We start from the raw sequence: 27,916 nt of genomic DNA, 5'->3' as shown, positions 1-27,916 counted from the left end.
CTCATGCCCCCGCCACTATCCCCGCCCCCCACTTCTGGCACTGATATGAAATCTCCCAACTGTTAATTTATTAGCCTCATCGACCTTTGAAATTCAACAGAACAATTACCTGTATTCTTCCGCCCAGCCAGAGGAATTCAAGTGCTCCCCCCACCCCCACCCCCGGGAGCCAAGGTTCCTAGTTCCCTCCCCCCCATTCAGTGCACTCCTGGTCCTCGCAAGGTGTGCACGGCCTCCCTCCGTTACTGCCTCCATGGATTACGCCCCAGACTCTTCTCCCAAAGGATGAAGATGCTTTGGGTCTCTCTGCTCCTCGCCCACCTCGCATCCTCCGTCTCTTCGGCAGGTGAGTGGGGCCGGGAGCACCGGACTGTTTGGCTTCTCCTCGCAGAGTAGGGTGCGGCTCATGGTCCCTGAGCCACAAGGGAAAGGGCGGCTGAGGGATTCCCAACACACCCCAAGCCCCAGCACCACTTAAAATCACAGAGTATAAAGCCAAAGAGACCCCGGGCTGAATTAACTCCACTACAGGAGGTCGGCTTCAAAACCAGCCCAGCTCCATTTCAAGATTGCCAACAATGGAGCATCTGCCAGGCCCCTTGGTAAACTGTCCCAAGGGGTAATTAGCCTCCACGATAAAAATCTAGCTATCCATCCCCATACACCCTAGCTACCTAGCTATGTACCTGGCTAATTATTTATCCCCACAACTCTCTACCCATCTATTCAGATGGCTGTCTGTCTAGTCATAGAGAAGTGGGGCTGGTTGGGACCTCGAGAGGGGATCCAGTCCAGCTCCCCGCAGTGAGGCAGAGCCAAGTAACCCTAGACCATCCCTGGCAGGTGTTTGTCCAACCTGCTCTGACAACCCTCCCGTGTCTCGACTTTCTGTGGCACCTGACTGCCAGAAAGTGTTTCCTGGTCTCTCTCTCTCCACATTCCTTTCCTCTGAGATCTTTGGCACGCAGGGCACGAGGGACGGGCTCTCGACTGGCCCCATCCACCCAGGGAATGTGTCTCTTCTCACTTCAGGTGTGGCACTGACAGTCTCATACCCCCACCACTCCCCCCCGCCCCCCACTTCTGGCACTGATATGAAATCTCCCAGCTGTTAATTTATTAGCCTCCTCGACCTTTGAAATTCACCAGAACAATTCCCTGTATTCCTCCGCCCAGCCAGAGGAATCTGAGTGCAGTGTTTTCTCCGGGAACTGAAATTGGGGGGGGTGTTTGAATTTACGGGGGGTCAGGGCCGATGAGGGGTGAGACCGTGAGGGTGAAGGTGGGCTGTATGGCACCATAGTAAAACTGAAAACTGTTTCATGACCATTTTATTGGATGTTTTGAAATCATCACACAAATTAAAGTTGGCCACTCAAGTCTTCTATGAAGCACTACGTCTACATCCTTCTTGGTTTCTTGTTATAATTTTGCACAACTCTGTTAATGAACTTCTTGAATGCAATGCGTTCATCTTTGGTGGCTTCTCGTGTGTCCAGTACTTCCCATTCCTTCAGTTGATATGCTCATTAGTTCATTCACATGATCAGGCAGAAGGCGACTTCTTTCAGAACACAAAATTCTATTCCATGATGAAAAAGAACGCTCAGCTTTAGCTGTTGTTCCTGGGAGTAGCAAGAGATGAATTCCTACTTCTTTCATCCCAGGAAACATAGCATAAAGATTGGGTCCAGCCACTAGTAATGATAAAAAAGAAGTTGAAGTCAAATCTTCATAGAATCATAGAATATCAGGGTTGGAAGGGACCTCAGGAGGTATCTAGTCCAACCCCCTGCTCAAAGCAGGACCAATCCCCCACTAAATCATCCCAGCCAGGGCTTTGTCAAGCCTGACCTTAAAAACCTCTAAGGAAGGAGATTCCACCACCTCCCTAGGTAACCCATTCCAGTGCTTCACCACCTCCTAGTGAAAAAGTGTTTCCTAATATCCAACCTAAACCTCCCCCACTGCAACTTGAGACCCATTACTCCTTGTTCTGTCATCTGCCACCACTGAGAACAGCCGAGCTCCATCCCCTTTGGAACCCCCCTTCAGGTAGTTGAAAGCAGCTATCAAATCCTCCCTCACTCTTCTCTTCTGCAGACTAAACAATCCCAGTTCCCTCAGCCTCTCCTCAGAAGTCATGTGTTCCAGACCCCTAAACATTTTTGTTGCCCTCTGCTGGACTCTCTCCAATTTTTCCACATCCTCCTTGTAGTGTGGGGCCCAAAACTGGACACAGTACTCCAGATGAGGCCTCACCAATGTGAATAAAGGGGAACGATCACGTCCCTCGATCTGCTGGCAATGCCCCTACTTATACAGCCCAAAATGCCGTTAACCTTCTTGGCAACAAGAGCACACTGTTGACTCATATCCAGCTTCTCGTCCGCTGTGACCCCTAGGTCCTTTTCTGCAGAACTGCTGCCTAGCCATTCGGTCCCTAGTCTGTAGCAGTGCATGGGATTCTTCCGTCCTAAGTGCAGGACTCTGCACTTGTCCTTGTTGAACATCATCAGGTTTCTTTTGGCCCAATCCTCTAATTTGTCTAGGTCCCTCTGTATCCTATCCCTACCCTCCAGCATATCTACCACTCCTCCCAGTTTTGTGTCATCTGCAAACTTGCTGAGGGTGCAGTCCACGCCATCCTCCAAATCATTAATGAAGATATTGAACAAAACCGGCCCCAGGACCAGCCCTTGGGGCACTGCGCTTGAAACCGGCTACCAACTAGACATGGAGCCATTAATCACTACCCGTTGAGCCTGACAATCTAGCCAGCTTTCTATCCACCTTACAGTCCATTCATCCAGCCCATACTTCTTTAACTTAGCGGCAAGAATACTGTGGGAGACCATATAAAAAGCTTTGCTAAAGTCAAGGAATAACACATCCACTGTTTTCCCCTCATCCACAGACCCAGTTATCTCCTCATAGAAGGCAATTAGGTTAGTCAGGCATGACTTTCCCTTGGTGAATCCATGCTGACTGTTCCTGATCACTTTCCTCTCCTCTAAATGTTTCATAATTGATTCCTTGAGGACCTGCTCCATGATTTTTCCAGGGACTGAGGTGAGGCTGACTGGCCTGTAGTTCCCCGGATCCTCCTTCTTCCCTTCTTTAAAGATGGGCACTACATTAGCCTTTTTCCAGTCATCCGGGACCTCCCCCGATCGCCATGAGATTTCAAAGATAATGGCCAATGGCTCTGCAATCTCATCTGCCAACTACTTTAGCACCCTCGGATGCAGTGCATCCGGCCCCATGGACTTGTGCTCGTCCAGCTTTTCTAAATAGTCCCGAACCACTTCTTTCTCCACAGAGGGCTGGTCACCTTCTCCCCATGCTGTGCTGCCCAGTGCAGCAGTCTGGGAGCTGACCTTGGTTGTGAAGACAGATGCAAAAAAAGCATTGAGTACATTAGCTTTTTCCACATCCTCGGTCACTAGGTTGCCTCCCTCACTCAGTAAGGGGCCCACACTTTCCTTGACTTTCTTCTTGCTGCTAACATACCTGAAGAAACCCTTCTTTTTACTCTTAACATCTCTTGCTAGCTGCAACTCCAAGTGTGATTTGGCCTTCCTGATTTCACTCCTGCACGCCTGAGCAATATTTTTATACTCCTCCCTGGTCATTTGTCCAATCTTCCACTTCTTGTAAGCTTCTTTTTTGTGTTTAAGGTCAGCAAGGATTTCACTGTTTAGCCAAGCTGGTCGCCTGCCATATTTACTATTCTTTCTACACATCGGGATGGTTTGTTCCTGCAACCGCAATAAGGATTCTTTAAAATACAGCCAGCTCTCCTGGACCCCTTTCCCCCTCATGCTATTCTCCCAGGGGATCCTGCCCATCAGTTCCCTGAGGGAGTCAAAGTCTGCTTGTCTGAAGTCCAGGGTCCGTATTCTGCTGCTCTCCTTTCTTCCTTGTGTCAGGATCCTGAACTCGACCATCTCATGGTCACTGCCTCCCAGGTTCCCATCCACTTTTGCTTCCCCTACTAATTCTTCCTGGTTTGTGAGCAGCAGGTCTAGAAGAGCTCTGCCTAGTTGGTTCCTCCAGCACTTGCACCAGGAAATTGTCCCCTACACTTTCCAAAAACTTCCTGGATTGTCTGTGCACCGCTGTATTGCTCTCCCAGCAGATATCAGGGTGATTAAAGTCTCCCATGAGAACCAGGGCCTGCGATCTAGTAACTTCTGTTAGTTACCGGAAGAAAGCCTCGTCCACCTCATCCCCCTGGTCTGGTGGTCTATAGCAGACTCCAACCACGACATCACCCTTGTTGCTCACACTTCTCAACTTTATCCAGAGACTCTCAGGTTTTTCTGCAGTATCATACCGGAGCTCTGAGCAGTCATACTCCTCTCTTACATACAACGCAACTCCCCCACCTTTTCTGCCCTGCCTGTCCTTCCTGAACAGTTTATATCCATCCATGACAGTACTCCAGTCATGTGAGTTATCCCACCAAGTCTCTGTTATTCCAATCGCATCATAGTTCCCTGACTGTGCCAGGACTTCCAGTTCTCCCTGCTTGTTTCCCAGGCTTCTTGCATTTGTGTATAGGCACTTAAGATAACTCGCTGATTGCCCCGCTTTCTCAGTCTGAGACAGGAGTCCTCCCCTCTTGCGCTCTCCTGCTCGTGCCTCCTCCCAGGATCCCATTTCCCCACTTACCTCAGGGCTTTGGTCTCCTTCCCCCGGTGAACCTAGTTTAAAGCCCTCCTCACTAGGTTAGCCAGCCTGCTGGCGAAGATGCTCTTCCCTCTCTTCGTTAGGTGGAGCCCGTCTCTGCCTAGCACTCCTTCTTCTTGGAACACCATCCCATGGTCAAAGAATCCAAAGCCTTCTCTCCAACACCACCTGCGTAGCCATTCGTTGACTTCCACAATTCGACGGTCTCTAACCAGGCCTTTTCCTTGCACAGGGAGGATGGACGAGAACACCACTTGCGCCTCAAACTAATTTATCCTTTTTCCCAGAGCCACGTAGTCTGCAGTGATCCGCTCAAGGTCATTCTTGGCAGTGTCATTGGTGCCCACGTGGAGAAGCAGGAAGGGGTAGCGATCCAAGGGCTTGATGAGTTTCGGCAGTCTCTCCGTCACATCGTGTATCCTAGCTCCTGGCAAGCAGCAGACCTCTCTGTTTTCTCAGTCAGGGTGGCAGATAGATGACTTAGTCCCCCTGAGAAGGGAGTCCCCGACCACCACCACCCGCCTCCTTCTCTTGGGAGCAGTGGTCGTGGAACCCCCATCCCTAGGACAGTGCATCTCATGCCTTCCAATCGGTGGAGTCTCCTTCTGCTCCCTTCCCTCAGATGTATCATCTTCATTCATTTGTCGTATGATTTTCCACTCTGTATTCAAATTTTCTGTTCTGTCCTGAGCACATGGCAGCTCCATTGCTGGTAGTGCCTCACTGCGCTCAACTGTCCGTGTTTTATAGGACAGGGATCTGTAAAAGCTACGTAGAGGTTGAGTAGAATCTAGAAGTTGCTGCTGTAGATTTTTAAGAATCAAGTTTGTGTCTTAACAAACACTTCTTGTCCTCTTCACTTAAGAATTCAATATAAATGCCTTCATTAGTCAACTTCTGGACTGAAGTCTTTGCTTCGTCCAGTACTTGTTCAATGGGTAGCTCTCTGATTGATCCAAATGTAGCTTCTGTTGCTGGACAAAGATCTACTACTGTTATAGCAGATGCCTGGATGGCAATGTTTAATGACCCAAGTGGTTTCAACAGTAAACTTACAAGAGAGAGAATGGCAATAGTCTTCTCTGAACCTAGTAGCAAAAGTAATCCACCAGCCTCACTACTTAGATCCATCCCATCTTGGTAGATACTTTCCAGAGCCAGGAATAACGGCTGGAGTAATTTTAAGACAACAGCAAAGGATCACTCATGAGAAAGCCAGAAGGTTTTCCCAGGTTGGACCAATTTGAACTTCAGTCCCAGTGTATCTTCTATATTTTCCAAGATATTCAGTCTTTTTGGACTCTTGCTGAAAAAAGAATATAATCAAGATGTGACGTTGCACTCTATATGATTTTATGGAAGTATGCTGATGAGTGTGAATATAATATAACTAACATATGCTTCGTGCAAAAGGTCTCTTGTAAGGTATCATTACAAAGCTTATAATCTACTGAGTGTGGTCATCCTATTTGTATAAATGTATCATTCTTGTATCTGAAACTAGAAATATGATATATAACTCTGAGGTCCTATTGTAGTTATGCAAAGTGTGGGCCATTAATGGTGGTTTGGAATTTTAATGGCTCCCATTAACCAGGACAATTGACTGCAGATGGCTCTGTTTTACCTGTAAGTCTTCCTGTATACGTGTGTGCTGGCAAGTGGGTAAGGAATTCTTACAGTGACATGTGACCATGTCACCTGAACTGGAATCTATCTTGAACCTGGTGCTTTTCCATTCAGAAGGGGGGGACGACCCAGAGGGACAAAGGATTCCTGCCTTATGCAAAAGAGATATAAGTGGGTGGAAGAGAACAAAGGGGGCGGCCATCATGAGAAATCCCTTAGCTACCACCTGACCTGGAACAAGAGCTGTACCAGGGGAAAGGATTGGGCCCAGACTAGGAAAGCGTCCAGTCTGTGAAAGAAACTTATTGGAACATCTCTGAGGGTGAGATTTTATCTGTATTCAGTTTTATTACTGTACTAGGTTTTGACTTGCATGTTTTATTTTATTTTGCTTGGTAATTCACTTTGTTCTGTCTGTTACTACTTGGAACCACTTAAATCCTACTTTCTGTATTTAATAAAATCACTTTTTACTTATTAATTAACCCAGAGTATGCTTTAATACCTGGGGCGGGGGGCAGCTGTGCAACTCTCTCTATCAGTGTTACAGGGGGTGAACAATTTATGAGTTTACCCTGTATAAGCTTTATACAGAGTGTCATGGAGTATTGGGGGACTCAGGGCCCTGCACCCCCAGCTTCCTGCGATTCACCATGACTCTCAGCCAGCCAGTAAAGCAGAAGGTTTATTTGGACGACGGGAACACAGTCCAAGACAGGTCTTGCAGGCACAGACAACAGGGCCCCCCTCAGTTAGGTCCAGCTTGGGGTCTCAGGGCGCCCCAGCCCCCTTGGGAGGTCAGAGCCCTCTCTGCCTCCCAGCCACATCACCAGCCAGCCCTGAAACTCTCCTTCAGCGACCCCTCCCACAGCCTTTGTTCAGTTTCCGGGGCCAAAGTATCACCTGGCCTCTAACCCATTCCTGGGTTCTCATGTTACATGCTCAGGTATTCTCCATCGGTCAGTCTCCCATCCCCCAATGCAGACTATCCTAGCCACACTCCCCTGTCAGCATTCACAGACCACAGTAAGAACAGTCCCAGTTCATCACACAGAGTAAAATGGATTTATTTGGGGTTTGGACCCCATTGGGAGTTGGGCATCTGAGGGCTGGAAACAGGAACATTTCTTAAGCTGCTTTCAGGAAAGTCTGCAGCTTTGGGGCACGTGGTTCAGACCTTGGGTCTGTGTTGGAGCAGACGGGAGTGTCTGGCTCAGCAAGACAGGGGGCTGGAGTCCTGAGCTGGCAGAGAAAACAGGAGCAGGGGTAGTCTTGGCACATCTGGTGGCAGCTCCCATGGGGGGTTTCTGTGATCCAACCCGTCACAGTGGCGTAGTCGGCAGGATCTGTGCACAGCTGATTGCTTTGAGACTCTGGTAGTGATTTGAAGTGAGATTTAAGTGTGCTGGCTGGAGAACAGACAAAGTGGTTACTGGTTTGTTATTTTCTGTTTGCTGATTTCGGGTCAGGGAAGTAGGGATAGAAAAGGAAGCAAAATAAGTAAGAGTGAAGATCAGAAGAAGCTAGAACTACACAGGTTGGAAATTGCCCAGAAAGGCTGAACACTGGGCATCAGTTGTCAGTTCCCAAGGGGGTTTCTGTGATCCAACCCGTCACAGAAGACATTAAATTTATAGCTTTTTAAATGTCTTTGGAAGAGTCTGCAGCTCATACTAGCGCTAGTTGGAGTAGGAGAGATCAGGGTTATACTTTTCTCTGAGCAAAGCTTGTCCTCTACCATGTCTTCCAGAGAAGTTTGCAGCTCCATCAAATGCACAAGCAGCCATCTGTTTAGGGTCCAACTGACAAGCATTTAACTCTTCTAAGATGTGGGTTGTCACAGATTCAGCCGATGTGTCTTCTATAACTTGAAAATCTAGAAGTGCATCTACTGGCCTCCCCCTGACATCAAGAGTATAAAGCCAGAGACCCTGGGCTGAATTAACTCCACTTCAGCAGGTCGGTGTCAAAACCACCACAGCTCCATTTCAAGATTGTCAGCAATGGAGAATCTGCCAGGCCCCTTGGGATATTGTCCTAAGGGTTAATTAGCCTCCATGATAAAAATGTACATCTTGTTTCCAGTATCAGAGGGGTAGCCGTGTTAGTCTGAATCTGTAAAAAGCAACAGAGGGTCCTGTGGCATCTTTAAGACTAACAGAAGTATTGGGAGCATAAGCTTTCGTGGGCTTGCATCTGAAGAAGTGAGGTTCTTACCCACGAAAGCTTATGCTCCCAATACTTCTGTTAGTCTTAAAGGTGCCACAGGACCCTGTGTTGCTTTTTGTCTTGTTTCCAGTGTGACTTTTTTTTTTCTGTCTTGCTTCAACTTCCGGCCAGCGGCTCTTGCTAACTTCTTTTCCTGCTCGTTCAAACGGAACGTCCGCTAGCCAATTTCTCGGTCAAGTAGCTCCGTTTTTGCAGCACAAACTTTGTACAAGATTTTACCCTCTAGGCGCTGCGCTGTTCTGTTCCCGGGCCGCTCAAATCTTTCGTGTTCAGATGATGGAGTAAAAGTTTCTTGGTTTCCAATTACTGTCTGGGAGCTTTCCTGGTATTTCACAGTGCCAAGCTCTGACGTTCCAGCCTCCTGAGTTGGTTTCCCCATTATTTCATTGCAATTGAGGTAAATCTCGGTGCCTGTCCAGGTTACAACACCGTGAACCTTGTGAGAGCTGCAATCTCCCATTGTATACCCTGAGTACCCCCACCTGCCCTCCCCTCTCAGCTCTGCATCTGCCAGCCTCACTCTGTCCCTCAGCTGCCCTGGGTGCCAATAGGAATTAGGTCTTTTGGTGGGGGCAGATTTGGACCGGGGTGTGGTTCTTCCCGTGCAAGAGAGCTAACGATGCCCCCACCTGGCAGAGATGGTGGAGAATGACCTCGTCTCCCTGCCTGCGGCTGGCACCAGCTGATTTCACCAGCTCAGACGCGAAACAGAAAGGGCTCTGGGGTGAAGTTGCGTTGTTCTCTGTGTGCTCTGGGCGAGGCAGCGAGGAGAGAGCACGGTGCAAAGCGAGCTAGCTGGAACCGTAGCCCGAACTGGCCAAGGCTGGGCGGGGTGAGCAGCTGGGCATAGCTCATGCAGCCATGGCCACCAGATCCCAGGCACTTCCATCCAGCTCGATGCGCTCCAGCCATGCTTCAACCTCCCTCCGTGTGTTCACATCTGGTCACCACAGCAACCTCAGAACCAGCCTCCAGCTGCCTCGTTCAGTCCCACCTTTCCCCTCGGCTGCCCCGCGGGGTGTTTTCCACAGTCACCGCTCTTGGCTCATGGCAGCTAGGGGTGAATGGCCAGGCCAATGGCTCCTTCGTGGTCAAGGCCGGGCCTTCCATTCAGATACCTGCAGGCCGTTCACTTATGTGAATATATCTGGTCCTGTACGTGCCACCCCCTGAATGCTTAGCTCCCATTTACACTCAGTGCATCACAGCACAAGGTGAGCAGGGTAAACTGAGGCACACATAGCACTCCTAAAATCTTTCTGAAAATGTCCACACTCATCATAGAGAGATAGAGGGGTGTTTGTGGAGGGCTAGATAAAGACAATGGGGTTCATGAGGATGAATGGACAGATGGACAGACAAGAGATTTCCTATATGCACCCCTCTCTTCTACATCTATCTATCTATCTATCTATCTATCTATCTATCTATCTATCCCCATCACCTCATCTATCTATCTATCTATCTATCTATCTATCCCCATCCACCCCCTCTATCTATCTATCTATCTATCTATCTATCTATCTATCTATCCCCGTCCACCCCATCTATCTATCTATCTATCTATCTATCTATCTATCTATCTATCCCATCCACCCCCTCTATCTATCTATCTATCTATCTATCTATCTATCCCCATACACCCTAGCTATCTAGGTAGTTTTCTATCCCCACAGCCCTTAGCCATCTATCCAAATGGCTATCTGTCTCTCTGTCTGTCTGTCTAATCGTAGAGAAGTGAGGCTGGTTGGGACCTTGAGAGGGGATCCAGTCCAGCTCCCCACAATGAGGCAGAGCCAAGTAACCCTAGACCATCCCTGGCAGGTGTTTGTCCAACCTGCTCTGAGAACTCTCCCGTGATGGTGACCCCCCGGCTTCATGTGGCACCTTTTGGAGCCGAGCTCCCCTGAGAGCCAGAAAGGCTCTCCACATTTCCATCCTTTGAGATCTTCGGCATCTACGGCACAAGGGACGGGCTCTCGACTGATCCCATGTGTCTCTTCCCACTTCAGGTGTGGCACTGATAGTCTCATGCCACCCTCCCCCGCTTCTGGCACTGATATGAATTTCCCAGCTGCCAATTTATTAGCCTAATTGACCTTTGAAATTCACGAGAACAATTCCCTATATTCCTCTGCCCAGCCTGAGGAATCCAAGTGCCCCCCGCACGCCCCCGGGAGCCAAGGTTCCTGGTTCCGGCCGCCCTGTTCAGTGCGCTGCTGGCCTTCGCAAGGTGCGCACGGCCTCCTTCCATTACCATCTCTATGGAGTATGCCCCAGACTCTTCTCCCAAAGGATGAAGATACTTTCGGTCTCTCTGCTCCTCGCCCACCTCGCATTCTCCGTCTCTTCGGCAGGTGAACACACCCCAAGCCCCAGGACCCCTAAAAATTAATGGACGCGGTATCCAGTAATGGGTTCATTAAGGCCATTTATGGAAGGAGCAAAAACACTCAAATGCCTTTATCATCCTCTCTCTCTTTGGGTGCTTTTCCAGCCGTAGCATGGTTGGCTTTCTTGCAAGTAGATCCTTGACCTGGAATTTCCTCAGTGTATAAGCCTTGGTGTTGGAATCATTACAAGATCTCTGTGATGTGCTTAGACCCTTAAATTGCTGCGATTGCCTCTCAACATTATTTCCAGTCTTCCATGGAGGTTTTTTTCTCTTGGGCTAATAAAGATGGTCATTAATAAAAAAGAACAGGAGTACTTGTGGCATCTTAGAGACTAACAAATTTATTAGAGCATAAGCTTTCGTGGACTACAGCCCACTTCTTCGGATGCATATAGAATGGAACATATATTGAGGAGATATATATACACACATACAGAGAGCATAAACAGGTGGGAGTTGTCTTACCAACTCTGAGAGGCCAATTAAGTAGGAGAAAAAAACTTTTGAAGTGATAATCAAGCTAGCCCAGTACAGACAGTTTGATAAGAAGTGTGAGAATACTTACAAGGAGAGATAGATTCAGTGTTTGTAATGGCTCAGCCATTCCCAGTCCTTATTCAATCCTTTGTTGATTGTGTCAAGTTTGCATATCAATTCTAGCTCAGCAGTCTCTCGTTGGAGTCTGTTTTTGAAGTTTTTCTGTTGTAATATAGCCACCCGCAGGTCTGTCACTGAATGACCAGACAGGTTAAAATGTTCTCCCACTGGTTTTTGAGTATTATGATTCCTGATGTCAGATTTGTGTCCATTAATTCTTTTGCGTAGAGACAGTCCAGTTTGGCCAATGTACATGGCAGAGGGGCATTGCTGGCACATGATGGCATATATCACATTGGTAGATGGTCATTACGTTTCCCATCCGCCAAGCCGGAAACAGAAGCAATTCCTACCCACTGCGCTTCTCGGGAGGCCACCCCCAGCTGGACATTAGATACTAGGGTCACGGCCTGGGATCAGCACCAGTCTGCTACTTGACCTGTGCCACTTTCTCTCTGCAGTGCTCAGAGGCAGATGGAGGGCAGAAACCAAAGACACAAGAGGAGAAATGACAGGCCAGGGCTGGGAGGCCGGGATTCCTGCAGATGAAGGAACAGGTGATAGACACGGCCTCCCTGTCGACATGAGGTTCCTGGCTATGAGCTCCGGGCAGCTGGCAAAGGGAGCGGACAGTGTGGGTAACGCCAAAGGAGCCAGCACAGACAATGCCACCGGCATTCTGGGTGTGGCAGGTGAGTGGAAAGAACCGGACATTGTCACCTGGTTACGCAGCTGCTTTCGATCAGTTCAGCTGGTGAAACAGCCCAGTTACACCAACTGGGCATCCAGCCCCATTGACTCCCACGGAGCAATGGCCAATGGACCCCAGCTGAGATTTGGCCAATAATTTTTTATCTAACTGACCTAACTCCGCCTATCATGGTGGCACTTCTCCACTATTACATGAGGCTTCCAGGCACCTGAGTTTGGTGAATAAAGAACTCTGCAGACCTGGAACTGGTGTAACTGCTGAGGGACTGTGCAGCTGGGGCTGTCTGTGCCATGTTACAAAAGAACACAAGAGAACATGAAAATGCGATCTGCTCCTTAGTGCATGGAGACGAATGTGTTCTCTCCCCGGTTCTGGGAGGGGAATTGGGTCTAGTGATCAGAGGGGAAAGAGCAGATCGGAGCCAGGATGCCTCAGTTCTTTCCCCGGCTCTGGGAGGGGAGTGGGGGCTGGTGGGTTAGAGCAGGGGGGGCTGGGAGCCAGGACTCCTGGGTTCCCTCCCCGGCTCTGGTAGAGGAGTGGGGGTTAGTGGTTAGAGCAGGGGGGCCTGGGAGCCAGGACTCCTGGGTTCTTTCCCCGGCTCTGGCACGGAAGTGGGATTTGGTGGGTTAGAGCAGGGGGGCTGGGAGCCAGGACTCCTGGGTTCTTTCCCCGGCTCTGGCACGGAAGTGGGATTTGGTGGGTTAGAGCAGGGGGGCTGGGAGCCAGGACTCTTGGCTAATACCCAGCTCAGAAAGGGGATCATTTGTGTCCAAGACACTGTAAAAAGCAGGGTGGGGGCTTGTTTCTTTCAGTGAACTGCCAGAACGGGGGAACTCCCAATGGCACAGAGTGTATCTGCCCACGCGGCTGGTGGGGCTACAACTGCGAGTGCTACGACCCAGCCAAGGCCTGCCAGAACGGAGGAACGGCCATTGGTCGCCTCTGTTTCTGTCCCCCGGGGTATGGCGGGGAGCGCTGCGACTGCAGGGACAGCTGCGAGGCCTGCCAAAACGGAGGAACGCCAGTAGGCATGGAATGCACCTGCCCCCCAGGGTACGGTGGGCCACGATGTGAGATTTGTAACGGGACATCCCCCACCTCCACCCCCACCAGCACAGTGACCACCTCCCCCACCTCCACCCCCACCCCCACAGCCACCACCTCCCCCACCTCCACCTCCACCACCACAGCGACGACCACCTCCACCTCCACCCCATCCAGCACAGCCACCACCTCCCCCACCTCCACCCCCACCAGCACAGTGACCACCTCCCCCACCTCCACCCCCACCACCACAGGCACGACCTCCTCCACCTCCACCCCCACCCAGACAGCCACCACCTCCTCCACCTCCACCCCCACCACCACAGTGACCACCTCCCCCACCTCCACCCCCACCAGCACAGCCACCACCTCCTCCACCTTCACCCCCACAACCACAGTGACCACCTCCACCCCCACCAGCACAGCGACGACCACCTCCACCTCCACCCCCACCCCCACAGCGACCACCTCCCCAACCTCCACCCCCACCAGCACAGCGACCACCTCCTCTACCTCCACCCCCACCACCACAGTGACCACCTCCTCCACCTCCACCCCCACCAGCACAGCCACCACCTCCTCCACCTCCACCCCCACAACCACAGCCACCACCTCCTCCACCTCCACCCCCACCACCACAGTGACCACCTCCCCCACCTCCACCCCCACCAGCACAGTGACCACCTCCTCCACCACCACCCCCACCAGCACAGTGACCACGTCCTCCACCTCCACCCCCACCACCACAGTGACCACGTCCTCCACCTCCAACCCCAGCCCCACAGCCACCACCTCCCCGACCTCCATCCCCACCAGCACAGCGACCGCCTCCTCCACCTCCACCCCCACCAGCACAATGACCACCTCCTCCACCTCCACCCCGACCAGCACAGTGACCACCTCCCCCACCTCCACCCCGACCACCACAGTGACCACCTCCCCGACCTCCACCCCCACCCCCACAGCCACCACCTCCCCCACCTCCACCCCCACCCCCACAGCCACCACCTCCTCCACCTCCACCCCGACCCCTACAGCCACCAGCTCCTACACCTCGACCTCCACCCCCACAGCCACCACCTCCTCCACCTCCACCCCAACCAGCACAGTGACCACCTCCCCCACCTCCACCACCTCCAGCACAGTGACCACCTCCCGAACCTCCACCCCCACCAGCACAGTGACCACCAGCTCCACCCCCACCACCACAGCCACCACCTCCTCCACCTCCACCCCCAGCACCACAGCTACCACCTCCTCCAGCCCCACCACCACAGCCACCACCACCCCCACCAGCACAGCGACCACCTCCTCCACCTCCACCCGCACCAGCACAGTGACCACCTCCCCCACCTCCACCCCCACCAGCACAGCCACCACCTCCTTCACCTCCACCCCCACCAGCACAGCCACCACCTCCTCCACCTTCACCCCCACAACCACAGTGACCACCTCCACCCCCACCAGCACAGCGACGACCACCTCCACCTCCACCCCGACCCCCACAGCCACCACCTCCTCCACCTCCACCCCCACCACCACAGCCACCACCTCCTCCACCTCCACCCCCACCAGCACAGTGACCACCTCCCCCACCTCCACCCCCACCAGCACAGCGACGACCTCCTCCACCTCCCCCACCTCCACCCGCACCAGCACAGCCACCACCTCCCCCACCTCCACCCCCACCAGCACAGTGACCACCTCCTCCACCTCCACCCCCACCTCCACAGCCACCACCTCCTCCACCTCCACCCCCACCACCACAGCCACCACCTCCTCCACCTCCACCCCCACCACCATAGTGACCACCTCCCCCACCTCCACCCCCACCAGCACAGCGATGACCACCTCCACCTCCACCCAGACCCCCACAGCCACCACCTCCTCCACCTCCACCCCCACCAGCACAGTGACCACCTCCTCCACCTCCACCCCCTCCAGCACAGCCACCACCTCCCCCACCTCCACCCCCACCAGCACAGTGACCACCTCCCCCACCTCCACCCCCACCTCCACAGCCACCACCTCCTCCACCTCCACCCCCACCACCACAGGCATGACCTCCTCCACCTCCACCCCCACCCAGACAGCCACCACCTCCTCCACCTCCACCCCCACCAGCACAGCCACCACCTCCTCCACCTTCACCCCCACAACCACAATGACCACCTCCCCCACCTCCACCCCCACCAGCACAGCCACCACCTCCCCCACCTCCACCCCCACCACCACAATGACCACCTCCTCCACCTCCACCCCAACCAGCACAGTGACCACCTCCCCCACCTCCACCACCTCCAGCACAGTGACCACCTCCCGAACCTCCACCCCCTCCAGCACAGTGACCACCAGCTCCACCCCCAACACCACAGCCACCACCTCCTCCACCTCCACCCCCAGCACCACAGCTACCACCTCCTCCAGCCCCACCACCACAGCCACCACCACCCCCACCAGCACAGCGACCACCTCCTCCACCTCCACCCCCACCACCACGGCCACCACTTCCTCCACCTCCACCCCCACCACCACAGCCACCACCTCCCCCACCTCCACCCCCACCAGCACAGTGACCACCTCCCCCACCTCCACGCCCACCAGTACAGCCACCACCTCCTTCACCTTCACCCCCACCAGCACAGCCACCACTTCCTCCACCTCCACCCCCACCACCACAGCAACCACCTCCTCCACCTCCACCCCCACCACCACAGTGACCACCTCCCCCACCTCCACCCCCACCCCCACAGCCACCACCTCCTCCACCTCCACCCCAACCAGCACAGTGACCACCTCCCCCACCTCCACCACCTCCAGCACAGTGACCACCTCCCGAACCTCCACCCCCTCCAGCACAGTGACCACCAGCTCCACCCCCAACACCACAGCCACCACCTCCTCCACCTCCACCCCCAGCACCACAGCTACCACCTCCTCCAGCCCCACCACCACAGCCACCACCACCCCCACCAGCACAGCGACCACCTCCTCCACCTCCACCCCCACCACCACGGCCACCACTTCCTCCACCTCCACCCCCACCACCACAGCCACCACCTCCCCCACCTCCACCCCCACCAGCACAGTGACCACCTCCCCCACCTCCACGCCCACCAGTACAGCCACCACCTCCTTCACCTTCACCCCCACCAGCACAGCCACCACTTCCTCCACCTCCACCCCCACCACCACAGCAACCACCTCCTCCACCTCCACCCCCACCACCACAGTGACCACCTCCCCCACCTCCACCCCCACCAGCACAGCGACGACCACCTCCACCTCCACCCCCTCCAGCAGAGCCACCACCTCCCCCACCTCCACCCCCACCAGCACAGTGACCACCTCCCCCACCTCCACCCCCACCAGCACAGCCACCACCTCCTCCACCTCCACCCCCACCAGCACGGCCACCACCTCCTCCACCTCCACCCCCACCACCACAGTGACCACCTCCCCCACCTCCACCCCCACCAGCACAGCGACCACCTCCTCCACCTCCCCCACCTCCACCCGCACCAGCACAGCCACCACCTCCTTCACCTCCACCCCCACCACCACAGCCACCACCTCCTCCACCTTCACCCCCCCCACCACAGTGACCACCTCCCCCACCTCCACCCCCACCGCCACAGTGACCACCTCCCCCACCTCCACCCCCACCAGCACAGTGACCACCTCCTTCACCTCCACCCCCACCAGCACAGCGACGACCACCTCCACCTCCACCCCGACCCCCACAGCCACCACCTCCTCCACCTCCACCCCCACCACCACAGCCACCACCTCCTCCACCTCCACCCCCACCAGCACAGCGACGACCTCCTCCACCTCCCCCACCTCCACCCGCACCAGCACAGCCACCACCTCCCCCACCTCCACCCCCACCAGCACAGTGACCACCTCCTCCACCTCCACCCCCACCTCCACAGCCACCACCTCCCCCACCTCCACCCCCACCAGCACAGTGACCACCTCCCCCACCTCCACCCCCACCAGCACAGCCACCACCTCCTCCACCTCCACCCCCACCACCACAGCCACCACCTCCTCCACCTCCACCCCCACCACCATAGTGACCACCTCCCCCACCTCCACCCCCACCAGCACAGCGACGACCACCTCCACCTCCACCCAGACCCCCACAGCCACCACCTCCTCCACCTCCACCCCCACCAGCACAGTGACCAGCTCCTCCACCTCCACCCCCTCCAGCACAGCCACCACCTCCCCCACCTCCACCCCCACCAGCACAGTGACCACCTCCCCCACCTCCACCCCCACCTCCACAGCCACCACCTCCTCCACCTCCACCCCCACCACCACAGGCATGACCTCCTCCACCTCCACCCCCACCCAGACAGCCACCACCTCCTCTACCTCCACCCCCACCACCACGGCCACCACCTCCTCCACCTCCACCCCCACCAGCACAGTGACCACCTCCCCCACCTCCACCCCCACCAGCACAGTGACCACCTCCTCCACCACCACCCCCACCAGCACAGTGACCACGTCCTCCACCTCCACCCCCACCACCACAGCCACCACCTCCCCCACCTCCACCCCCACCCCCACAGCCACCACCTCCTCCACCTCCACCCCGACCCCTACAGCCACCAGCTCCTACACCTCGACCTCCACCCCCACAGCCACCACCTCCTCCACCTCCACCCCAACCAGCACAGTGACCACCTCCCCCACCTCCACCACCTCCAGCACAGTGACCACCTCCCGAACCTCCACCCCCACCAGCACAGTGACCACCAGCTCCACCCCCACCACCACAGCCACCACCTCCTCCACCTCCACCCCCAGCACCACAGCTACCACCTCCTCCAGCCCCACCACCACAGCCACCACCACCCCCACCAGCACAGCGACCACCTCCTCCACCTCCACCCGCACCAGCACAGTGACCACCTCCCCCACCTCCACCCCCACCAGCACAGCCACCACCTCCTTCACCTCCACCCCCACCAGCACAGCCACCACCTCCTCCACCTTCACCCCCACAACCACAGTGACCACCTCCACCCCCACCAGCACAGCGACGACCACCTCCACCTCCACCCCGACCCCCACAGCCACCACCTCCTCCACCTCCACCCCCACCACCACAGCCACCACCTCCTCCACCTCCACCCCCACCAGCACAGTGACCACCTCCCCCACCTCCACCCCCACCAGCACAGCGACGACCTCCTCCACCTCCCCCACCTCCACCCGCACCAGCACAGCCACCACCTCCCCCACCTCCACCCCCACCAGCACAGTGACCACCTCCTCCACCTCCACCCCCACCTCCACAGCCACCACCTCCTCCACCTCCACCCCCACCACCACAGCCACCACCTCCTCCACCTCCACCCCCACCACCATAGTGACCACCTCCCCCACCTCCACCCCCACCAGCACAGCGATGACCACCTCCACCTCCACCCAGACCCCCACAGCCACCACCTCCTCCACCTCCACCCCCACCAGCACAGTGACCACCTCCTCCACCTCCACCCCCTCCAGCACAGCCACCACCTCCCCCACCTCCACCCCCACCAGCACAGTGACCACCTCCCCCACCTCCACCCCCACCTCCACAGCCACCACCTCCTCCACCTCCACCCCCACCACCACAGGCATGACCTCCTCCACCTCCACCCCCACCCAGACAGCCACCACCTCCTCCACCTCCACCCCCACCAGCACAGCCACCACCTCCTCCACCTTCACCCCCACAACCACAATGACCACCTCCCCCACCTCCACCCCCACCAGCACAGCCACCACCTCCCCCACCTCCACCCCCACCACCACAATGACCACCTCCTCCACCTCCACCCCAACCAGCACAGTGACCACCTCCCCCACCTCCACCACCTCCAGCACAGTGACCACCTCCCGAACCTCCACCCCCTCCAGCACAGTGACCACCAGCTCCACCCCCAACACCACAGCCACCACCTCCTCCACCTCCACCCCCAGCACCACAGCTACCACCTCCTCCAGCCCCACCACCACAGCCACCACCACCCCCACCAGCACAGCGACCACCTCCTCCACCTCCACCCCCACCACCACGGCCACCACTTCCTCCACCTCCACCCCCACCACCACAGCCACCACCTCCCCCACCTCCACCCCCACCAGCACAGTGACCACCTCCCCCACCTCCACGCCCACCAGTACAGCCACCACCTCCTTCACCTTCACCCCCACCAGCACAGCCACCACTTCCTCCACCTCCACCCCCACCACCACAGCAACCACCTCCTCCACCTCCACCCCCACCACCACAGTGACCACCTCCCCCACCTCCACCCCCACCCCCACAGCCACCACCTCCTCCACCTCCACCCCAACCAGCACAGTGACCACCTCCCCCACCTCCACCACCTCCAGCACAGTGACCACCTCCCGAACCTCCACCCCCTCCAGCACAGTGACCACCAGCTCCACCCCCAACACCACAGCCACCACCTCCTCCACCTCCACCCCCAGCACCACAGCTACCACCTCCTCCAGCCCCACCACCACAGCCACCACCACCCCCACCAGCACAGCGACCACCTCCTCCACCTCCACCCCCACCACCACGGCCACCACTTCCTCCACCTCCACCCCCACCACCACAGCCACCACCTCCCCCACCTCCACCCCCACCAGCACAGTGACCACCTCCCCCACCTCCACGCCCACCAGTACAGCCACCACCTCCTTCACCTTCACCCCCACCAGCACAGCCACCACTTCCTCCACCTCCACCCCCACCACCACAGCAACCACCTCCTCCACCTCCACCCCCACCACCACAGTGACCACCTCCCCCACCTCCACCCCCACCAGCACAGCGACGACCACCTCCACCTCCACCCCCTCCAGCAGAGCCACCACCTCCCCCACCTCCACCCCCACCAGCACAGTGACCACCTCCCCCACCTCCACCCCCACCAGCACAGCCACCACCTCCTCCACCTCCACCCCCACCAGCACGGCCACCACCTCCTCCACCTCCACCCCCACCACCACAGTGACCACCTCCCCCACCTCCACCCCCACCAGCACAGCGACCACCTCCTCCACCTCCCCCACCTCCACCCGCACCAGCACAGCCACCACCTCCTTCACCTCCACCCCCACCACCACAGCCACCACCTCCTCCACCTTCACCCCCCCCACCACAGTGACCACCTCCCCCACCTCCACCCCCACCGCCACAGTGACCACCTCCCCCACCTCCACCCCCACCAGCACAGTGACCACCTCCTTCACCTCCACCCCCACCAGCACAGCGACGACCACCTCCACCTCCACCCCGACCCCCACAGCCACCACCTCCTCCACCTCCACCCCCACCACCACAGCCACCACCTCCTCCACCTCCACCCCCACCAGCACAGCGACGACCTCCTCCACCTCCCCCACCTCCACCCGCACCAGCACAGCCACCACCTCCCCCACCTCCACCCCCACCAGCACAGTGACCACCTCCTCCACCTCCACCCCCACCTCCACAGCCACCACCTCCCCCACCTCCACCCCCACCAGCACAGTGACCACCTCCCCCACCTCCACCCCCACCAGCACAGCCACCACCTCCTCCACCTCCACCCCCACCACCACAGCCACCACCTCCTCCACCTCCACCCCCACCACCATAGTGACCACCTCCCCCACCTCCACCCCCACCAGCACAGCGACGACCACCTCCACCTCCACCCAGACCCCCACAGCCACCACCTCCTCCACCTCCACCCCCACCAGCACAGTGACCAGCTCCTCCACCTCCACCCCCTCCAGCACAGCCACCACCTCCCCCACCTCCACCCCCACCAGCACAGTGACCACCTCCCCCACCTCCACCCCCACCTCCACAGCCACCACCTCCTCCACCTCCACCCCCACCACCACAGGCATGACCTCCTCCACCTCCACCCCCACCCAGACAGCCACCACCTCCTCTACCTCCACCCCCACCACCACGGCCACCACCTCCTCCACCTCCACCCCCACCAGCACAGTGACCACCTCCCCCACCTCCACCCCCACCAGCACAGTGACCACCTCCTCCACCACCACCCCCACCAGCACAGTGACCACGTCCTCCACCTCCACCCCCACCACCACAGTGACCACCTCCCCCACCTCCACCCCCACCAGCACAGCCACCACCTCCTCCACCTTCACCCCCACAACCACAATGACCACCTCCCCCACCTCCACCCCCACCAGCACAGCCACCACCTCCCCCACCTCCACCCCCACCACCACAGTGACCACCTCCCCCACCTCCACCCCCACCTCCACAGCCACCACCTCCTCCACCTCCACCCCCACCAGCACAGTGACCACCTCCCCCACCTCCACGCGCACCACCACAGGCATGACCTCCTCCACCTCCACCCCCACCCAGACAGCCACCACCTCCTCCACCTCCACCCTCACCACCACAGCCACCACCTCCTCCACCTCCACCATCACGGCCACCACCTCCTCCACCTCCACCCCCACCAGCACAGTGACCACCTCCCCAACCTCCACGCCCACCAGCACAGTGACCACCTCTCCCACCTCCACCCCCACCACCACAGCCACCACGTCCCCCACCTCCACCCCGACCAGCACAGTGACCACGTCCTCCACCTCCAGCCCCACCCCCACAGCCACCACATCCCCCACCTCCACATCCACCAACACAGTGACCACCTCCCCCACCTCCACCCCCACCCCCACAGCCACCACCTCCTCCACCTCCACCCCGACCCCCACAGCCACCACCTCCTCCACCTCCACCCCCACCACCACAGCCACCACCTCCCACACCTCCACCCCCACCACCACAGCCACCACCTCCTCGACCTCCACCCCGACCCCCACAGCCACCACCTCCACCCCCACCACCACAGTGACCACCTCCTCCACCTCCATCCCCACCTCCACAACCACCACCTCCCCCACCTCCACCCCCACCCCCACAGCCACCACCTCCCCGAACTCCACCCCCACCAGCACAGTGACCACCTCCTCCACCTCCACCCCCACCCCGACAGCCACCACCTCCCCCACCTCCACCCCGACCAGCACAGTCACCACCTCACCCACCTCCACCCCCACCACCACAGCCACCACCTCCCCCACCTCCACCCCGACAAGCACAGTGACCACCTCCTCCACCTCCACCCCCACCAGCACAGAGACCACGTCCTCCACGTCCACCCCGACCCCCACAGCCACCACCTCCTCCACCTCCACCCCGACCCCCACAGCCACCACCTCCTCCACCTCCACCCTGACCAGCACAGTGACCACCTCCTCCACCTCCACCCCCACCACGACAGTGACCACCTCCCCCACCTCCACCCCCACCACCACAGCCACCACGTCCCCCACCTCCACCCCGACCAGCACAGTGACCACCTCCTCCACCTCCACCACCATCACCATAGCCACCACCTCCTCCACCTCCACTCCGACCAGCACAGTGACCACCTCCCCCACCTACACCCCCCACACCACGGGCACGACCTCCTCCACCTCCACCCCCACCACCACAGTGACCACCTCCTCCACCTCCATCCCCACCACCACAGTGACTACCTCCTCCAGCTCCACCCCCACCACCACAGCCACCACCTCCTCCACCTCCACCCCCACCAGCAGAGTGACCACCTCCTCCACCTCCACCCCCACCACCACAGTGACCACCTCCCCCACCTCCACCCCCACCTCCACCCCCACCAGCACAGTGACCACCTCCCCGACCTCCACCCCCACCCCCACAGCCACCACCTTCTCCACCTCCACTCCAACCCCCACAGCCACCACCTCCTCCACCTCCACCCCCACCACCACGGCCACCACGGCCACCACCTCCTCCACCTCCACCCCCACCTCCACAGCCACCACCTCCCCCACCTCCACCCCCACCAGCACAGCCACCACCTCCCCCACCTCCACCCCCACCACCACAGTGACCACCTCCCCCACCTCCACCCCCACCTCCACAGCCACCACCTCCTCCACCTCCACCCCCACCAGCACAGTGACCACCTCCCCCACCTCCACGCGCACCACCACAGGCATGACCTCCTCCACCTCCACCCCCACCCAGACAGCCACCACCTCCTCCACCTCCACCCTCACCACCACAGCCACCACCTCCTCCACCTCCACCATCACGGCCACCACCTCCTCCACCTCCACCCCCACCAGCACAGTGACCACCTCCCCAACCTCCACGCCCACCAGCACAGTGACCACCTCTCCCACCTCCACCCCCACCACCACAGCCACCACGTCCCCCACCTCCACCCCGACCAGCACAGTGACCACGTCCTCCACCTCCAGCCCCACCCCCACAGCCACCACATCCCCCACCTCCACATCCACCAACACAGTGACCACCTCCCCCACCTCCACCCCCACCCCCACAGCCACCACCTCCTCCACCTCCACCCCGACCCCCACAGCCACCACCTCCTCCACCTCCACCCCCACCACCACAGCCACCACCTCCCACACCTCCACCCCCACCACCACAGCCACCACCTCCTCGACCTCCACCCCGACCCCCACAGCCACCACCTCCACCCCCACCACCACAGTGACCACCTCCTCCACCTCCATCCCCACCTCCACAACCACCACCTCCCCCACCTCCACCCCCACCCCCACAGCCACCACCTCCCCGAACTCCACCCCCACCAGCACAGTGACCACCTCCTCCACCTCCACCCCCACCCCGACAGCCACCACCTCCCCCACCTCCACCCCGACCAGCACAGTCACCACCTCACCCACCTCCACCCCCACCACCACAGCCACCACCTCCCCCACCTCCACCCCGACAAGCACAGTGACCACCTCCTCCACCTCCACCCCCACCAGCACAGAGACCACGTCCTCCACGTCCACCCCGACCCCCACAGCCACCACCTCCTCCACCTCCACCCCGACCCCCACAGCCACCACCTCCTCCACCTCCACCCTGACCAGCACAGTGACCACCTCCTCCACCTCCACCCCCACCACGACAGTGACCACCTCCCCCACCTCCACCCCCACCACCACAGCCACCACGTCCCCCACCTCCACCCCGACCAGCACAGTGACCACCTCCTCCACCTCCACCACCATCACCATAGCCACCACCTCCTCCACCTCCACTCCGACCAGCACAGTGACCACCTCCCCCACCTACACCCCCCACACCACGGGCACGACCTCCTCCACCTCCACCCCCACCACCACAGTGACCACCTCCTCCACCTCCATCCCCACCACCACAGTGACTACCTCCTCCAGCTCCACCCCCACCACCACAGCCACCACCTCCTCCACCTCCACCCCCACCAGCAGAGTGACCACCTCCTCCACCTCCACCCCCACCACCACAGTGACCACCTCCCCCACCTCCACCCCCACCTCCACCCCCACCAGCACAGTGACCACCTCCCCGACCTCCACCCCCACCCCCACAGCCACCACCTTCTCCACCTCCACTCCAACCCCCACAGCCACCACCTCCTCCACCTCCACCCCCACCACCACGGCCACCACGGCCACCACCTCCTCCACCTCCACCCCCACCTCCACAGCCACCACCTCCTCCACCTCCACCCCCACCCCCACAGCCACCACCTCCTCCACCTCCACCCCCACCACCACAGCCACCACCTCCTCCACATCCACCCCCACCACCACAGTGACCACCTCCTCCACCTCCACCCCCACCAGCACAGTGACCACCTCCCCCACCTCCACCCCCTCCAGCACAGTGACCACCTCACCCACTTCCACCCCCAACCTCACAGCCACCACCTCCTCCACCTCCACCCCCACGAGCACAACCACCACCTCCTCCACCTCCACCCCCACCACCACAGTGACCACCTCCCCCACCTCCACCCCCTCCAGCACAGTGACCACCTCACCCACTTCCACCCCCAACCTCACAGCCACCACCTCCTCCACCTCCACCCCCACGAGCACAACCACCACCTCCTGCACCTCCACCCCCACCACCACAGTGACCACCTCCCCCACCTCCACCCCCTCCAGCACAGTGACCACCTCACCCACTTCCACCCCCAACCTCACAGCCACCACCTCCTCCACCTCCACCCCCACCAGCACAACCACCACCTCCTCCACCTCCACCCCCACCACCACAGTGACCACCTCCCCCACCTCCACCCCCTCCAGCACAGTGACCACCTCACCCACTTCCACCCCCAACCTCACAGCCACCACCTCCTCCACCTCCACCCCCACGAGCACAACCACCACCTCCTCCACCTCCACCCCCACCACCACAGTGACCACCTCCCCCACCTCCACCCCCTCCAGCACAGTGACCACCTCACCCACTTCCACCCCCAACCTCACAGCCACCACCTCCTCCACCTCCACCCCCACCAGCACAACCACCACCTCCTCCACCTCCACCCCCACCACCACAGTGACCACCTCCCCCACCTCCACCCCCTTCGCCACAGCCACCACCTCCCCGACCTCCACCCCCACCCCCACAGCCACCACCTCCTCCACCTCCACCCCCACCACCACCGCCACCACCTCCTCCACCTCCACCCCCACCTCCACAGCCACCACCTCCTCCACCTCCACCCCCACCCCCACAGCCACCACCTCCCCCACCTCCACCCCCACCCCCACAGCCACCACCTCCCCCACCTCCACCCCTACCACTACAGCCACCACCTCCTCCACCGCCACCAGCACAGTGACCACCTCCCCGACCTCCACCCCCACCCCCACAGCCACCACCTCCTCCACCTCCACTCCCACCCCCACAGCCACCACCTCCCCGACCTCCACCCCCACAGCCACCACCTCCTCCACCTCCACCCCCACCACCACCGCCACCACCTCCTCCACCTCCACCCCCACCAGCACAGTGCCCACCTCCCCCACCTCCACCCCCTCCAGCACAGTGACCACCTCCCCCACCTCCACCCCCTTCGCCACAGCCACCACCTCCCCGACCTCCACCCCCACCCCCACAGCCACCACCTCCTCCACCTCCACCCCCACCACCACCGCCACCACCTCCTCAACCTCCACCCCCACCACCACCGCCACCACCTCCTCCACCTCCACCCCCACCCCCACAGCCACCACCTCCCCCACCTCCACCCCCACCCCCACAGCCACCACCTCCCCCACCTCCACCCCTACCACTACAGCCACCACCTCCTCCACCCCCACCAGCACAGTGACCACCTCCCCCACCTCCACCCCCACCCTCACAGCAACCATCTCCTCCACCTCCACCCCCACGACCACAGCCACCACCTCCTCCACCTCCACCCCCACCACCACATCCACCACCTCCCCAACCTCCACCCCCACCACCACAGCCACCACCTCCCCAACCTCCACCCCCACCAGCACAGTGACCACCTCCTCCACCTCCACCCCCACCAGCACAGTGACCACCTCCTCCACCTCCACCCCCACCGCCACAGCCACCACCTCCCCAACCTCCACCCCCACCAGCACAGTGACCACCTCCTCCACCTCCACCCCCCCCACCACAGCCACCACCTCCCCAACCTCCACCCCCACCAGCACAGTGACCACCTCCCCCACCTCCACCCCCACCAGCACAGCCACCACCTCCTCCACCTTCACCCCCACAACCACAGTGACCACCTCCCCCACCTCCACCCCCACCAGCACAGTGACCACCTCCTCCACCTCCACCCCCTCCAGCACAGCCACCACCTCCCCCACCTCCACCCCCACCAGCACAGTGACCACCTCCTCCACCTCCACCCCCTCCAGCACAGCCACCACCTCCTCCACCTCCACCCCCACCACCACGGCCACCACCTCCTCCACCTCCACCCCCACCAGCACAGTGACCACCTCCCCCACCTCCACCCCCACCAGCACAGCCACCACCTCCTCCACCTTCACCCCCACCAGCACAGTGACCACCTCCCCCACCTCCACCCCCACCAGCACAGCCACCACCTCCTCCACCTTCACCCCCACAACCACAGTGACCACCTCCTCCACCTCCACCCCCACCGCCACAGCCACCACCTCCTCCACCTCCACCCCCACCAGCACAGCCACCACCTCCCCCACCTCCACCCCCACCAGCACAGTGACCACCTCCCCAACCTCCACCCCCACCAGCACAGTGACTACCTCCCCCACCTCCACCCCCACCCCCACCGGCACAACCACCACCTTCTCCCCTACCAGTAGCCCGACACCCCCTATCTGCATAGTGACCCCACCGTCCACATGGCTGTCCACTACCCCAAGCAGCGCATGTCCTGTCACGTCTACCTGTGTCATCCCAACTCCGTGCGTTGTTCCTACTCAGGACTGGAGTACCCCAAACTGGGGCAGCACTACCCCAGGTGAGTGTTCACACTGCTTCTGGATTGGGCTATTGCTGATGTCAGCTTGTTTTATATTTTGTAGTCACTGTACAACCATCGAAGTCCCCAGCACCATTTCTAACTCTTGTAAATATGCAGTCACCCTTTACCAGTCTGCAACCAGTTTAACCGCTAGCTTGTTTCACCCCATTGTATCTCCTCATCAATGAACATTGAATAGGGCTGGTAAAAAAATTC

General features: G+C 59.2%; 3 protein-coding genes across 3 annotated transcripts in view; all 3 read left to right on the top strand.

The window, feature by feature from the left end:
- The window catches only part of LOC128823319 (mucin-2-like), a 34,457-nt gene extending 34,061 nt beyond the window's left edge, over positions 1 to 396 (top strand). The window contains exon 13 of the mRNA XM_054005560.1: positions 347 to 396. Within this exon, the coding sequence (XP_053861535.1) occupies positions 347 to 396 (50 nt within the window). The remainder of the gene's footprint in view (positions 1 to 346) is intronic.
- An 11,732-nt stretch (positions 397 to 12,128) lies between these two features.
- On the top strand, positions 12,129 to 21,081 carry LOC128823318 (mucin-2-like; the record flags this gene model as incomplete). The annotated part of the gene is made up of 5 exons (XM_054005559.1): positions 12,129 to 12,237; positions 13,070 to 13,281; positions 13,507 to 14,021; positions 14,118 to 16,743; positions 19,009 to 21,081. Coding segments are annotated over exons 1-5 (5,535 nt in total), but the record flags the coding sequence as incomplete, so codon positions are not given.
- A 1,962-nt stretch (positions 21,082 to 23,043) lies between these two features.
- LOC128823317 (mucin-2-like) lies at positions 23,044 to 26,442 on the top strand (the record flags this gene model as incomplete). Its single annotated transcript, XM_054005558.1, has 2 exons — positions 23,044 to 24,342; positions 24,670 to 26,442. Coding segments are annotated over 2 exons (3,072 nt in total), but the record flags the coding sequence as incomplete, so codon positions are not given.
- Between the last annotated feature and the right edge of the window lie 1,474 nt (positions 26,443 to 27,916).

Source organism: Malaclemys terrapin, chromosome 15 (genome assembly GCF_027887155.1).
Source record: "Malaclemys terrapin pileata isolate rMalTer1 chromosome 15, rMalTer1.hap1, whole genome shotgun sequence".
Taxonomy (NCBI): Eukaryota; Metazoa; Chordata; order Testudines; family Emydidae; genus Malaclemys; species Malaclemys terrapin.
The sequence above is the reverse complement of the archived record's forward strand: the minus strand, read 5'-3'. Positions and strand labels throughout refer to the sequence as shown.